The sequence below is a fragment of the Pogona vitticeps genome, chromosome 3 (assembly GCF_051106095.1).
Source record: "Pogona vitticeps strain Pit_001003342236 chromosome 3, PviZW2.1, whole genome shotgun sequence".
Classification (NCBI taxonomy): Eukaryota; Metazoa; Chordata; class Lepidosauria; order Squamata; family Agamidae; genus Pogona; species Pogona vitticeps.
In genome coordinates this window covers 176,041,669-176,056,831 of record NC_135785.1, presented here as the reverse complement: position 1 = coordinate 176,056,831, position 15,163 = coordinate 176,041,669, and the positions used below count along the sequence as shown (strand labels likewise).

The following is a 15,163-nucleotide window of genomic DNA, read 5'->3' as shown; positions in this document are numbered from 1 at the left end:
CCTTACGGCAGGCAATCGTATGCGTTAACAACTTCCTTGCTATGGATAGTGGGGGGGGGGGGTTATTCCCTAGAACTGTCTACAGGATTTCAATGTTAGGTTCCTTTTTACAGGGCAAGCAGTTTCTCATTGTCTCATTTGGGCAGGGCACTCACGACCTAACACGTTTACCTGGACACCAGTGCCGCAGGCTTTCATCTGAACATACTCCTCAACAAGAGAGCTTAGCATCATACCTTATTTGACAGATCAAGGGTGGGCAACTTTTAAAGGTCCAGCGGCCATCTTTGCCCCCAAGACTATCATCCCAGGATTTTGAACCTATAAATGGAATCTCTAAATTTGCCATTTTGGGTGCTCAAAACTGGGGATCAGGGAACAAAGAGGGTTAAATAAACAAATGAATGAATAAAGAGATGGCACACACACCCCTTCAGCATTGATAGCTGGATTTGCAGCTGAATCATACGTAGGCTGGCCGATGAATGTTCTCCACCAGCTGGGGCAGAACAGGGGGAACAGGTGTCCAGGACTCTGCTGTCCTCTGGCAAAGAGGATACTGCTAGCGAATGTAGGAGGAATAGCCAGGAGGCTGCGACCAATGTCCCACAACATCAGCCACCTGAAGCAGTCACAATTACAATCAAATGGGTGAAATGGCTCATAACCTATAGGTGTTTTGCCAAGGCCCTTCCCTTGCAAACGTGTTAAAGGGACAAACCGTTTAATAATGCAAATAAATACTTCTCCTGTCTGCATCAAATTAGTTCCTTTCCATTGTCACAATGTAAACAGGGACAATGTAAGAAGGCCTTTTCAGAAAGAACCATCAACTCCATTCATCTGGAGCCCCCATGACACACACACATCAGGTGGACAGAATCCTAATAAACTTAATGTTCTTGAGAGGGATGGAATATAAACACACCTGGGCAGGTGGGAAAAGCCATGTAGTTTCCTTTTCCAGAATCTAGAAGACATTGTTAATATAAATCTTCTATTATCCTACATTACCTTCATATAATGCTTATAGATTTCAGCAGCTGCTGTCATCTCAACAACATTGCAGATGATTAACTTGCAGTAAGCTGCAAGGAGGCATCGCTTCAAATGCAAAACATCCAATTTCTGACTTTCATTCTTCTTCTCTTCCTCTTCTGTCAAGTCTATAGGAAGAAGTCTGGTTATTCTGACATTGCATTCAAAACTATTTTAAGTGCTAATCTTACTTGTAAGAACTGGGATTCAGTCAGCTGTCTAAATCACAGCAGCCACATGAATTTTATTCATGTTTATTCATTTTTATATGTTAACAAGATTATTCTTCAAGCATCATAAGAGTGCTAATTACTCAATTATTTTACACGGAGTTCCTCCCTGAAAAGCAACAACAGGTACAAAGTAACCAAAGAAGAGCAAATGAATACAATAGCTTTTTAAAGGGCCCTAGGTAACAAATACTAGAAGCCAATCAGCTGATATATGTATGTTACCAGATTTAAAAAACAACATCACTGCTAGTCTGACCTGTAGGAACAAACATGCATTGTTAGACAATCTCAGCAAGACATTTCTGGATCACATCTCCTACTGTATTACCTTTTCTGCGACATCTGAACTATGAACTGCACTCATTCATAAACTGAAGTTCTTCAAAGCATCTCTACGAACAGCAAAGAGGATTCCAGCAAATGGTAATTTGAAAACACAGCAGATCAATTGGTGAAGCTGGTTGGCTGCCTCGTCTGCACTTTTTTGGGTTGTGTGCAGAGGCTGTCAAACCTCTGTCATCCATTTGCTTTTGCACACTGAAGAGCTTTGCAAAGGGATATACAAGAGCACTTATACACCACAAAGCTGTGCTGCCCAATGTGCAGCTCAGGCCTAAGCATACTGGGCTTCATTGGGGGGGGTGCTGCTATACAAACTGCAACACAATTCACAAACAACAGGGAGAAATATAGATGTACATCTTGGGCACTACTCTGGGGCAGTATCATTGCAGTATTCCATTTCGACAAAATGACCTGAACATCTGTGCAGGGATGAAGCATTTATCTATTATAATTGATGCAGGGACTGATTCTAAGGGCACACAGGAGACAGCAGATCATACAGAGATGATAAACAAAGAAATTATAAAAAGCTTGCAAAGGAATTCTACTTCTGGAAACTAAAAAGATTAGGCCGTCAAGTTAGGAATGGGGATGTCATGACACATACGTATACTAGGTCCCTTAGAACTAATTATTGTATATGCATGTCTTGCTGGTTCACGGTGATTCACAACCAAGAACATAGCTCAAAACTTGTGAAAAACACAAGAGGAAGACTAAGCAGCCTATTAGAGAATCAGACTTTCTTGAACAACTCATTACCTTCTGTTACTTGCCTCTCACATGTCCCCATTGAACACAGTACCAACTAAAGCCAATAAGGTGCCATCATTTTCAAGAAAGCCATTAAGATCCATTTATTTTCCATGACCTTCTGCTATGGTTATGACTGTGATCAATTGTTTTGGCTTTGGTACTTGTGCAACCAGATCTTTCTTTTCTTCTCTCTGGACTTTAATAATTAAGGCATTTACACCTATTTTGTATTTATATTGAAAGTCTTTTTTGTGCACTCAAAGAAGATGGCTTGTAAGTATTTAAAAACAGCAACCACCCACACATTCAAAAGCAAGTTAATATAAATAATTATCAGCACTGCACTTCTGCCATGCTGAACTTGACTTGAAGCAGTAGGGAAGGATGGTATGAAGCAGACTCAGTAAGACTTTTTATGAGATTAGTGTTACTGGCAAAGCTGCACAGGTGTCCAGGTTTCATGTACCTGTGTTTCTTGAAGCAAAGACCTTCTTTAAAAAGAGCCCAATGCAGCTCAATCAAGTGGTTACTTCAAACTTTAAGTTACACAAATGTTCATCAGTATCACAGTTCCTAGGATGGATGTCTGAATACTAAGTGGAAGAAACAACATCAACGAAGAATATTGCTTGCTGAAAATTTTTGCTGACCTTTGGATTCTTCCTCCTCCTCTGTGAAAACATGATCCTGAATAAATATGAGCATTTTGGATTGAAGAGATGTACTGGGAAGGGACTTCAGCAACCCGATAGCATTGTTGTCCACTGAATCTTGATGACTTATAATTATCAGTAAATCACAAAGTATCATAAAAGCCTAGAGTAAGAGACAAAAGGAACCATGTAGGCATTTTAGAAAGTGCTGTCGTATGGATAATGATCTGCCTCAGCCTCCTCTGTACTCCATTCACTTACAAAGTGAAGTCCTTTCCATTCTGCTTTCGATTTCCGCAGCTGGTTGACAGAAACTTTCTTGAGAAAAAGAAAGCACTACTTTGGTGCAGTCTATTCTGACAACAGAACAGGGAAGTCACTGCCAGTCCATGATCAGTTCACTGAAAGGCAGAGCCCCGTACCTACACCTTCTTCAAGCTAATCCAGGATTTTTTTTTATCTACCATGCTATGAATGAAAATGGGAGCTGAAAGTAGATTGCCAAAGCTACCTAACAGCCCAAATCCTGTTGCTTAGTGTAGTAAATCACACTAGAGTAGGCCCATTCAATCAATGTGGATTTGGTTAGTCAGCTCTCCTGCAAATTCCATGGATTCAATGGGCATATTCTAGTATATAATTCATTTGGGGCCAATGAATTAGCGGCAGAAACCATTTGAAATGAGGACCTTCTGATTCATCTTTTGACCTTTTTAGATACTGCACTATACCAGGAATTGTACACTGTGTTGCTAAGGAGATTCTATTAATGCCTTATTTTCCCCAAAGATTTCAAAGTCTTTGTTTAGTGAAGATAAATCCTCATCCATAAGGACTCCATCTCTCTTGCAAGGAAACCTACCCACTGTACTACAGTGGCTCTATTCCTATCTTCAGAACTGGTTCCAAAGAGTGGCATTAGGGGGCTTTTACTCAGCCCACGACAATTAAGCTATGGGGTACCACTGGGTTCCATCCCATCTCCTATATACAGTATACGAAGCTGTTAGGAAAGGTCATTAGGAGTTCTGGGGTTGGGTCCCATCAATATGCTGATGACACTCAGCTCTACTTCTCCTCATCACTGGGTTTAGCTAAGGCTGTGTAGGTGTTAGATCAATGGGATACCCTGGCCACATTAATCTATGGCCCGGCCTTCCTGGCTATACTACTGAAGTGCACTCGACGTGGGGCTACCCTTGAACATGAAATGGATTCTGTAGCAATTGGCATATACAGCAGCTGGACTCCAAAGAAAAACACCTGAAGGATTTGCACTGGCTGCCAATACACTTCCAGTCCGAATTCAAGGTGTTGCCGAAAATTTATAAAGCCCTAAACAGATTGGGACCTGGATATCCAAAGGCCTTTTCTCCCTTCCTGATCACTAAGATCTGCTAGGGTGGCTCTCCGCTGTGTCCTGCCATTGAGGACTTTTTTTATTAGAGTCTTTTGAGGGTTAAGGATTATGGCCTCCGCAAGTTTTCTCGTCTCTCAGCCTGCATGACCAATGGTTGGGCTGAACCAATCAAAAGAATGAGTCACCCTACCAACAGAAGTACTTTATATACAAATCCCAGAACAAATGTTTTTTGAACCCTGGACTCAATTAGCTCAGCCTCTTGGCACATATATGCAAATCTTAACTGCATTTTCTATTTTATCTAACAACCTGTTACGCTTTTATTTTTTTTAATGTTTGAGTGTTTCATTTTTTTTCTATTTTTACGTTGTTTTAAATATCCTATGTTTTAAAATTGCTTTATACACTTTTGTAAACTGCCCTGAGTTCCTATGATGTAGAGCTGACTATAAATGTTTGAACAGACAAACAAACTTACCCATTCTTGTCATTAAGATAGATCAGAATAAACATCTAACGAAAAAACTCAAATTAAACTCATTGAGGGATTCTCACCTTTTCACGTAACTCCCTGTTGTCATGGCTCAGGCAGCATGTGCAAATGTGGCAGAAGTGCCTCAAATCTGTTCTCAGAACATAAATGTCTTTCTAAATTAAAAATAATAATAATAATAATTTGTGTAAGAATCTCTTTTTGAGGTATTATTCTGCTTGGTAAGATTATTCAAACAATTGGTTCTCAAAAGCAAGAGGCTGGACTCTGTAGATAGAGATAGTTTAGGAAGAGCACAATATTCTTCCCAAGACTCCTTGGCATGTGTTGACTAGATCACAAAGCTGAGCTTCAGCCCTTCTGTCAGGGACAGGAAACAACAGTCCACGCCTTATAATTTGTTGGCACCTCAGTTACAAGCAAAAATGACTGCCAGGTAGGTCTGTCTTGTAGCACAATGGTTAAATTGTAGTACCGCAGCCAAAACTCTGCTCATCACCAGAGCATGACTGAGTGAACCTCAAGCTGGCTATCAATCCCCAATGGCCAGCTTGAGGTTCACTCAGCTTTCCATTCTTCTAAGGTCAGTAAATTGAGTACCCAGCTTCACCCAAGGTTACAAACCCCACTCAAAGCTTTATGCTTGGAACAGTCAATGAATGCCTGACTTGCACGTTACATCAGAACACAAGTCATTCTTGGTCATCTTAGTCAAAATTTGCTCATAACTCAAAATATAACTCAGAATGTTTTTAAAAAAATCAAAAAGCAGCTTACAATCAATGCTCTGGGCCTAACCTTGGATGATGGGCATTCTACCACAGAGGTGAGCTGCCAGAGCAATGCAAAATAAGCACACTGTAAAGCAGGCAAAATGATCTGCAAAATAAAAGCAGGAGTCAGTGTCTTGATGCCAAAAACTTAATACAATCACCTCTCCATAGAACATTTTCCTCAATAAAGAAAAATTATTCAACTTCTGAATAAAGTATCGTATTTTTCTGTGTATACAACCCCCTAATTTCGTCCCTTGCCAGAGGCGGAGGAGCAGTCAATGGGCAGCCGTGAGGGGCAGCTCTGCCTCCGTCTCCTGCTGCCTCTGCTGCCCGACCACATCGCCGCGTAGTCCCCCACTCAAAGGGAGCCTGGGAGTGGCGCTGGTGGACGCCAGCAGCAGCAGGAGGAGGAGGAGACGGAGGCAAAGGAGCAGCTGCGCTCGGCCGCCTCCCACTGCTGCCCATTGACTGCTGCCTCCGCCACCAGATTGCTTCCTCTAGCGCTACCCGCAGGCTCCCTTTGGGCAGGGGAGAAGGTGGCAACATGAGCTGGAGGTGAGCCCTGGCAGGAGGAGGTGGCGATTTGGTGCCGGCGGCAGCAGTCAATGGGCAGCCGCGAGAGGCGGCCAAGCGTGGCTGCTCCTTTGCCTCTGCCTCCTTCCCTGTACAAAACGACCCTCCATTTTTCCTCTAATTATTTTAGGAAAAAGTGTTGTTTTATACACGGAAAAATACGGTAGCTTTATTCAATGATACATTCAATACATACACACTGCCGCCTTCAGTATCGGCATACTTCTCCATACAAATTGCTGAGGACTGTGAGTGGGAGGCTGCTACTGGATTCCTAGCAGCTGCTTCTGGACTTCCTATAAGCATTTAGCTGGCCACTACTGGAATAGAGCACCTGTCCAGATCGGTCTTTGGTGGGAAAAAGTGTAGGCATGGAGATGAAAAGTGAAGTAATAAGGCAGTAAACTTTGTTTAAGGCTCTTAGGAAATGGCAAACAAACTACTAAAACTACATAACAAAACACAACAAAACAGTAAAAGCAAGTAGGGTGATGGCAGCTCAGGCAATGCCCACACAAAGCACACACAGTCTCTGCCTCTCTGTCAGTCTGCCTTGGTGTGCATATCTGTGTGTCAGGCAAGGGCAATTTACCCTTATCGGGAAGAGACACAGAACTCATTGGCTCTAAAACAGGTCATATTTCCAGGTGAGGTCTACTTCAGTTAAGATGAACACATTCACCCCACAATGACTGGCATGTAGCTCTTGCCATATCCCAAGAGGGTCTCACTCAAAAAAATTCTTATTATGCTCTTAAAATGTGGCCTTTATCACTGAATTATGAATTTCTTTCAGTCAAAGCATCAGATGAAATTAGCAAGAGGGAAAATGGAAAGGATTCTGTTGTGTCATTATCATCTAACAGGCTGCTGAAATGAAGACCTAATTTACATAGTATTGTCATGAATTTGATTATGAAAATAGAATAGAGTTGTATTTCACAGGATTTATTTCAGAGCTGCAACGAAAAAGCTAGAAATCTGCTTGTGTCCAGGTGCTAATTACAGAGAAAAATGTACAAGGTCAGTTCTTCTCCAGCTAAAGAAAAAAAAGTTAAGAAGAGCAAGCTGACCCTTATCTTATCTCAACTCCGATGGACAAGGACATAACTTCTTAATTTAAGAAAGATGGGCGAAGAGAGACGAGGAGAGGACGGAGAAGAGAGATGGAAGGGAAGAGTTCGCTTTCACGACAGCCAGAGACGACACACGGAGCGAGATGCGTCTGGCAGAACTTTAAACAGAAGACTGTGTAAGAATGTTTATTTAAGATATAGCTAGACTGTTTATTATTTTCACTTTATAGAGGAAATGACTGGTGGCTAAGGCTGGGGGTTATTTTGGAAATAATTTGGAAATACTGAATGACGTTAAAATGAGCTTGTTGAAATGATATCTTTTGTAATAAAATATAAAAAGACAAATTGTCTGTAAGCTGTCTCCTTGTTTAGACTAAGCTACTGTAGTAAATTGGATATTTTGGAACTAGGATTGTTTTGATCTGGCCACATTACGCTACCAAATTAGGGTCCTAGATTAATGAAAGGAAGATTAGATCTTCCAGAACTCCTAGACATTGTTTATTTAAAATCGGGACAGACTTGGGCGAAAGGGTGAGAAGTCGCCTAGAGCAAAGTTACAGGACCCGGTTTTGCTGGAGATAGGGACGGATCATTCCTGGATCCCTCTCTGTCCCGTGTAAGGGCTGTTCTAAGGAACGCTTTTACCACAAGTATGATGTTTAGGAAAGCTGAAATAATCTATGGTATATAGTGAAATATATACTCTATATATATACTCTATATATATACTATATATATATACTCTATATATATATATTTCACTATATACCATAGATTATTTCAGCTTTCCTAAACGTCATACTATGTAAATTAGGTCTTCATTTCAGCAGCCTGTTATATATATGGTATATATATATAGCCTGTTATATATATGGTATATTATAATAGTTACCTGAAGTGGCAAAGAGCTGTGTTCCATTTCAAAAGCAAGCACGTTGGACATTTTGTCATAGAGATTCCACTTAGTGAGGTCATGGGCACTACAAAGCCAAAAGGAAATGAAGAGTCAGTCTGAGTATTTTGAAGTAGGCTTGACAAAAGAGATTCCACAAAAATAATTAAGACAACCATGCCCTTTTCTTTGTCGTTTAATTTTATCCACCATCACCCAAAAATAGCTCACAGTGAATATTTACCATGGAACACAGTTTAACTAAATGCTATTTTTATTATAATACAGTTCTTCAACAACAGGTGCAAAGTGGTCTCTCTTAAGCCAGCTTCAACTTTCTTAAAGCTGGCACCCCTCATATGTGCTTGCTGAGGATGACGAGAGTTGTGAATGCCACCAGGCTGGGAAGACTGCACTAGCGAAGAACAGCACTAATTTAAACACCTTTGATAGAGTATCTGTTAAACCCTCACCCAACCCTTTTTTTTCTTTTCTTTTTTTTTAGTTCTCATAAATCTGCACAAGATTTCTGAGATTAAATTGTATTTCAAGCCTAGTTTTGTGTACCACAGTTGGCAATTCAGGAGGCAAATCCCAACCATAGCCATGTAATCATAAAATGCCAGAAGGGAGTGCAACAGGTGCATGTCACTTATCATCTGGCCCCTAAACTGTGTGTAGGTGCAAAGTTGCTGAGACTCTGCATTTTAAGCCAGTCCTATAATACATTAACCAGTTACACACACACACACTTTGGTTTTGTCATAAGAGCAATAGCAATCTTATCAGTCCTGGCTGTTAAAATGTCACAAAGGGAAGTTGATAACCAAGAAGATAAACAAGCATCTCACTTGTGAAGAGCAGCAATTCTTTCCAGAGCAGAGGATAAGTGCTGAATCACTTTGTCATCTACACAAAGCTCTTCTCTCTAAGTCATGTCAAGAAGAGACAAGAGAACATCAGATATCTGTGAATATTATACAAGACACTGCAACTTTTCTGAGCTATACAGAAATAAAGTACTGTCTAAAACAGGGTCACAGGCTCTTCCTCCCCACCCTGCGCCCGTGTCCGTCCCATTTTCTCCCCAGGACAGTGGTTTCTAACCTTGGGTCCCCAGATGCTCTTGGACTACAACTCCCAGAAATCCTGGCTATTACAGCTAATGGCGAAGGCTTCTGGGAGTTTCAGTTCAAGAACAATTGGGGGCCCAAGACTGGGAACCACTGCTCTAGAGTTTAGAGTGTTTATGTTTTGGGACCACGAGTCCCAGAATCCCAATTCCAGGAGTTGTTGACCACAAAGTAATCGCTCCAAGTTGTGATTTTTTTTCCTGATTTCTAACATTATTTCAATTTTTAATAAATTCCCTGCAAAGTAAATCATATTCTAAAAACCTTAATACTGCAAATTAAGAAGATACACACATGCACACCATTTTCTATATTATATAATCAAGGTGTAGAAAACAAGATAGATAATGGTAAACTCTCTCTGACCTAATTTAAGAAACTGACCAATTAAGAGTTTCTTACTCTCCAGCACCAAAATAAGTATAGAATGGGACAATTTTGCTGGACACGTTTACTGTTCTTCATCTCAAGCATTCACCTATCAGTATGAACTCTTGCGTGGTGGAATGACATCTGTTAGCAATGGCACAGTTGATTAACTGTTGTTGAACTGAGTCTGCAGGCTATTCATATTTCCAACAGCTGCTCCTGTATTCTTAGTACCAATGAAAACCTTTTCAAATATTTCTACATCCCTCCTCCCTGCACACGGACAAGTGGAATGGGAAAAGCCACTTTTTGAGATTTAAAAACTTTGCAAGGTGTTCAGCAGTCTTCAGGTACAGGCAAAACTCTAAAGCTATGGGGGAAGAGTATAAAGTCCCGCAGTGGCTGATAACGAAAAAGTTTGGTTTGATCTCCAAATTACTCAGTATTTAAAATTAACTTTCCGATTATATCTCAGATAAAATGCTGTCAAATAGAACAGGCATCCATTTAGAATGCAGAGTTTAAAATAGTCTAGCAGCGGAGTATCAGTCCTTGGAGAGTACAAGAGCATTCAGTGTCCAAAAATGATATCCTGCATCTCATCAAGAGCCACTTCTTTTTTATTGACAACTATTTTTCTGCCTCAAACGGAGCATAGTCCCATGCTCCGAAATACTCAGGAAGACGACTGTTTAACAGCAGGGCTTTTTAAACAAACAAACAAAAAAGTGTAAATATAAACCAAGACATTGTAAATTCTGGAATATTTAGCACATGATAAGCACATACCAACATTCCTCAAAGCTAGAGTTCCCAAAGGGCTACACAGAGGTGCTGTCTATAACTTTAAAAGTTCAGTGTTAGCAGCCAAAGATAAAAAGGCTTGTTCCTTCACAGCCACTTCTGTCCGTCCATCAGCCATGACCAGGACTCCAGATTTTCTCCAAAGCTGGCAAGGAGGGACTAAAAGCACTTACTCTTCCACTAGTCATATCAACTAAAAGGAGAGGAAAACTCCCTGGGTTGTGTTCTGGCAAGCCATGACTATTTCAATACTAGAAATAAGAACATGATCTACTATTACAGTGGTGCCTCGCATAGCAATCGCTCCACTGAGCGACGAAATCACTTAGCGACGGAGTTTTTGCGATCGCAAAAGTGATTGCTTTGCGATGGTCCTTACGAGGTTTTTTCGCTTAGCAAAGTGCCCCTTTTTTAACAGCTGATTGGCGGTTTCAAAATGGCTGCCGGGAAAACAAAATGGCCACCCGCTGTTTTTCCTCGCTTAAGAGGCAGCGAAAATGGCGGCACTATGGAGGATTTTCACTTAAAGTTGAGTTTTAAGCCCATAGGAACGCATTAATCGCGTTTTAATGCGTTTCTATAGGCTTTTAAATTTTGCTTAGCAATGTTTTCGCTTAGCAAAGTTTTTTCCGGAACGGATTAACGTCGCTAAGCAAGGCGCCACTGTATATACCTTAATATAATAATAACTGTGTGGCATCAAGTCAATTTTGACTTATGTGACCCCTATCAGGATTTTCCAGGTAGAGAGTACTCAGAAGTGGTTTCTTATTCCCTTGTTCTGGAGACACCATGGGAATGCAGAGCCTTTCAGGCTGGCTCTTCTGGGATGTATTATGGAGAACCAACTGCCCAACCTCTGACTCCGCAGCCAGATACCTAACTCACTGAGTTATTCAGCCATATATGTTAATAGAAGTGGCTTTTCAGATTAGAAATTTATTGCATGTGAAGCAGCCAGCTGTTTACATTTCCGCCCTGTAGAACCACTAAGAAGGACAGCACATATTTAAAATCTGACACCCCCCATAAACACTTTTATTAACATTTTGCTTCAGAAACTTGGAAAAGTTACTCTGGTGGAATGTAACTCCCAGAATCACTCAGCCAGCATGGCTGCAGAATATGGTAGCTCAGAGATCCAGGCAGCTGTAGCCCAAAAAAGTGTAATTTTTGGAAAATGCGATACAAATCCATCTTGTGTTTCCCACTGTGTCCAGATCCCACACTTACCTTATTCCAAAAGGTATCCAAGAGTTGGTTTAGCTGGTCCACCAGGTCATCCACAAGTTCAGCTCTAGCAAAAGTCACTTTGTTGTGGAAAACAAGCACTTCATTGCCAAGGACGTAGTATATCCTGGAGCAAGCTTCCAGAACATCTGTGTCAGAATGTCTGATTACAATGGCTTTGACCTCTCTCAGTAGCACATCCAAGTGCTGCAATGAAGGCAAAGGTACCATGAATGACAGGAGGCCTGTTATGGCCCCAATTCTGGGTTCTAGTAAGCAGGAAGAATTACATCCCAGAGAAAGAGCAGTACAGTTTGATCACTGGGGAGATGTCATCCATGCAGAACTCATAATTTCCCACGTCCACCCAAGCTAAGTTATCTGTCTTTAGGATGGCTATAAGGTAAACAAGTTTCTGTGGTTTACAGCCTCTCCAACTCCCACCAGCATCAATGTGTCCTAGATGTCAGCTCAACATTTGGGCCTCTGTTTCAAAATAACAAGGATTCTACCTGGAGCCACTGGTTCCAGCACACAGAGGTGCAAGCACACAACCCAGGATCTACCCCTTTTTTGCATGACTTAAGGATCAAAAGAGCTATAAATTCCACTCATTAAAATGAATGAATGGAAGATGAAAGAGAAGCTTTGCACTGCAGGAGATGGGACTGAATTTCCATCAAAGCTTCTGTTTCATCCTCATCTATCTCTCTCAGTCCCATGCAAACATAAATGCACATGTGCATGCCCACGAACACATACACATTCACCTTTTCCAGGATCCCAGTACTGTACATCTCCAGATCAAAATAGTGTGGAATCTGCAGGAGGCTTGTAACTTTTTCTGCATCCGCTGAATACTGGAAGGGAAAAACAGAACATAAAGTTGTGGTTGCAATCCCAATAAATTATTTAATACACATTCACAACAGCAGCTGCCACTTACTTTTGCCAAGAGCCGAGGAAGCACCACAACAAAGTGCTCAGTAATTTTAGCACAATCTTCCATTTGTATCTTCTTCTCTTTGGAAGACAGGACCTAGAGACAAAGCAGTTTCTAGCAACTGTAGCACAATCATGGTGTTCAATATTTCAACTGGATGCAGGCTTAAAACTTAGAACAACAAAAAGCCTCAAAGCATATTGATGAATGTCTCAAACTGCTTAAATGCCATGGTCAAAAGGCTTTTTATAGGGCTACTTAAGCATGGCTGTTAATTGGAAAGAAAATATGTCATTTTGTGACATTTTCCTCCCCTCCCCACCCCAGCAGTAGCCCCACTGTGCCTCCTGCGAAGTAGAGTCAGCCTGTGAGGATTTGGGCAGGCTGCACAGTCCCAGGGCACCCCCCAGAAAAAGGAAAATGTAAGCCACTTCTGAGTATTCTCTACCCGCAAAATCCTGAAAAAGCTCACCAGAAGTCAGAATTGACTTGACAGCACATGACTGATTATTAGCCTTTTTTGAGCAAAGGGGTATACAGTAGAGATAAAGAAACATCTGAGCTTAATAGCCGTATCAGTATCATCTGCAAGAATTCAGTACATCTAGGCTCTGTGAAGAAGCTACACAGGTTTCTTCACTCTTCTGATATTCACAAACTGGTACACTTTAAAATCAGGGACAAATAACTAGCATCTGACTACAGCCGGTGTAGCTTAGTGGATGGAGTGTCAGACTGGAACTCGGGGTCCAAATCCCCACTCAGCCCTAAAATCTCACTTGAGAGTTGCCCTGATAGAATCCCACTTTTAAATGTCTCATACATCTCAGAAACCCTAATAGGATCATCATAAGTCAGAATCGACTTGAAGGCACAAAACACACAACTAGTGAAATAAAACTGTGACACTGAATCACTAGTTAACTTTAAAACCTAGGAAGACTAGAGAGCGCAGTACAATCATGATTTGCAATCCTGTTTGGGATGTTAGTTCAAACTAGTCTGGCACTCTCAGATATAATGAGAAACTTTGGTTGATTAGGAGTTATTCCATTACAACACATACGCAGTGGAGAAAAAAGAAGAAAACATGCAACACAGAACTCATTTCAGATTACCCAAAAAGTAGTTTAGAGAACTGAAAACACGAGAGCTGGACACAATCAATATTATCTGCTTCACAAATGTGATCTCAGTAACAGCTGGGTTTTTTCTCTCTAAACAATGAAAATTGATCTTAGCTTCTTCTTTCAAAACTTGAGAGCTCACACTTCATTGTCCACAGTTCTTAAAAACGAATTGATGTAATATGCAAGTGTATGTAAATGTGAGTACCGAAGTAGAGGACTCTAATTAACAGATTTATTTTGCAAATAAAAGGTAGCAATTGAGCTCTTGTTCTGCAGCCTGGTTTTAATTATAATTGGTCAGAAGATTTTATGAGGATCTGCAGCAATTTTGCACATTATGATCTGTATGCAGAAGCCAACTCTTGAGCACTCTTTTTATGCACACCTTCCCAATGAAAAGATGTATGCACTAGAAACTGAAATATAGCCAATCCTCTACACTGGAGATGGCACAAGTTGTCTTACTTGATGAAACAGCCCTCAGGTGAAGCATATTCAAGCATGAGGGTTTTCTCCATATTTTATGAGGATTGGTTGGAGGGAAGGAGGAAATGGAGCGGATCTAAAACTGCACAGACTGGACACTTAGATGCTGTGGCAGCCCCATTCAAAAGTGTCCTTCATTGCATTGGTTGTTGGGATGCTATGGTTGTCTTGCAATCACAGTTCTATTTTTTTTTCACTGCAGCAGAAGTGGCCTATGCCAGCAATGTGCACAGAAAATCAGGACTACCAATACATCATAATAAAACTCCACTGACTTTTCTGGTCCCTCCTCTGCCCACAGGAGGATGACCATCAACAGCTTCTCGAATGGTTGCCAAGATTATCTCAATGAGGGCACTCTCTTCAGCTTTGGTCAGTGCTGCAAACAAAACAGGACAGCTCTGTTCACACCCTCATAGAAAGTGGAGATGTTACGGTTGTTAGCACAGCAACTTTACATTCATTTCTCCAAAGAGTCATTAAGACATCTAGAAAAGGAAGGAACCCTGGTATTCTTAATAGAATAACCTGAGCTGAATACCATTCTTGGGAGAAAGGTAGAATATAAATAAAATAAATGAATGCATTTTCTCCACAAAAAGCTGTCACTTATTTTGTGGAAGTAACTACTACAGAATATGAAGAGCAAAGACCTAAAGTCACAGACAGACACACTCAGTGGCTGGCCGATTCAGGGAGTCACAGTCCTAAGAAATACCTTTTCTAGGATCTGGTTCAACAACACACAAGGATGTATCAGCAGACATGCTCCTACACACACACACACACACACACACACACAGAGAGAGAGAGAGAGAGAGAGAGAGAGAGAATTCATCAACAGCCTGGAGGGGAGCCTGAGTT

The 15,163-nt window shown here is 41.1% G+C and overlaps 1 protein-coding gene across 10 annotated transcripts in view; it reads right to left on the bottom strand.

Moving 5' to 3' along the window:
• LOC110080686 (cohesin subunit SA-2) overlaps positions 1 to 15,163 on the bottom strand; it is a 74,911-nt gene that overhangs the window by 17,046 nt on the left and 42,702 nt on the right. For 7 of the 10 annotated variants that reach the window (XR_012085233.2, XM_072994421.2, XM_072994417.2 and 4 more), the window contains 10 exons: positions 14,575 to 14,678; positions 12,687 to 12,779; positions 12,511 to 12,600; positions 11,744 to 11,947; positions 9,056 to 9,132; positions 8,205 to 8,292; positions 5,659 to 5,760; positions 4,944 to 5,036; positions 3,023 to 3,188; positions 1,015 to 1,166 (listed from right to left, as the gene is read on the bottom strand). Coding sequence is in view for 9 of the 10 variants with exons in the window: in XM_072994421.2 (XP_072850522.2) it covers positions 1,015 to 1,166; positions 3,023 to 3,188; positions 4,944 to 5,036; positions 5,659 to 5,760; positions 8,205 to 8,292; positions 9,056 to 9,132; positions 11,744 to 11,947; positions 12,511 to 12,600; positions 12,687 to 12,779; positions 14,575 to 14,678 (1,169 nt within the window). In the remaining variant the exon portion in view is untranslated. The remainder of the gene's footprint in view (positions 1 to 1,014; positions 1,167 to 3,022; positions 3,189 to 4,943; positions 5,037 to 5,658; positions 5,761 to 8,204; positions 8,293 to 9,055; positions 9,133 to 11,743; positions 11,948 to 12,510; positions 12,601 to 12,686; positions 12,780 to 14,574; positions 14,679 to 15,163) is intronic. The other 3 variants (XM_020796799.3, XM_078390349.1, XM_020796802.3) reach the window with 2 other exon arrangements.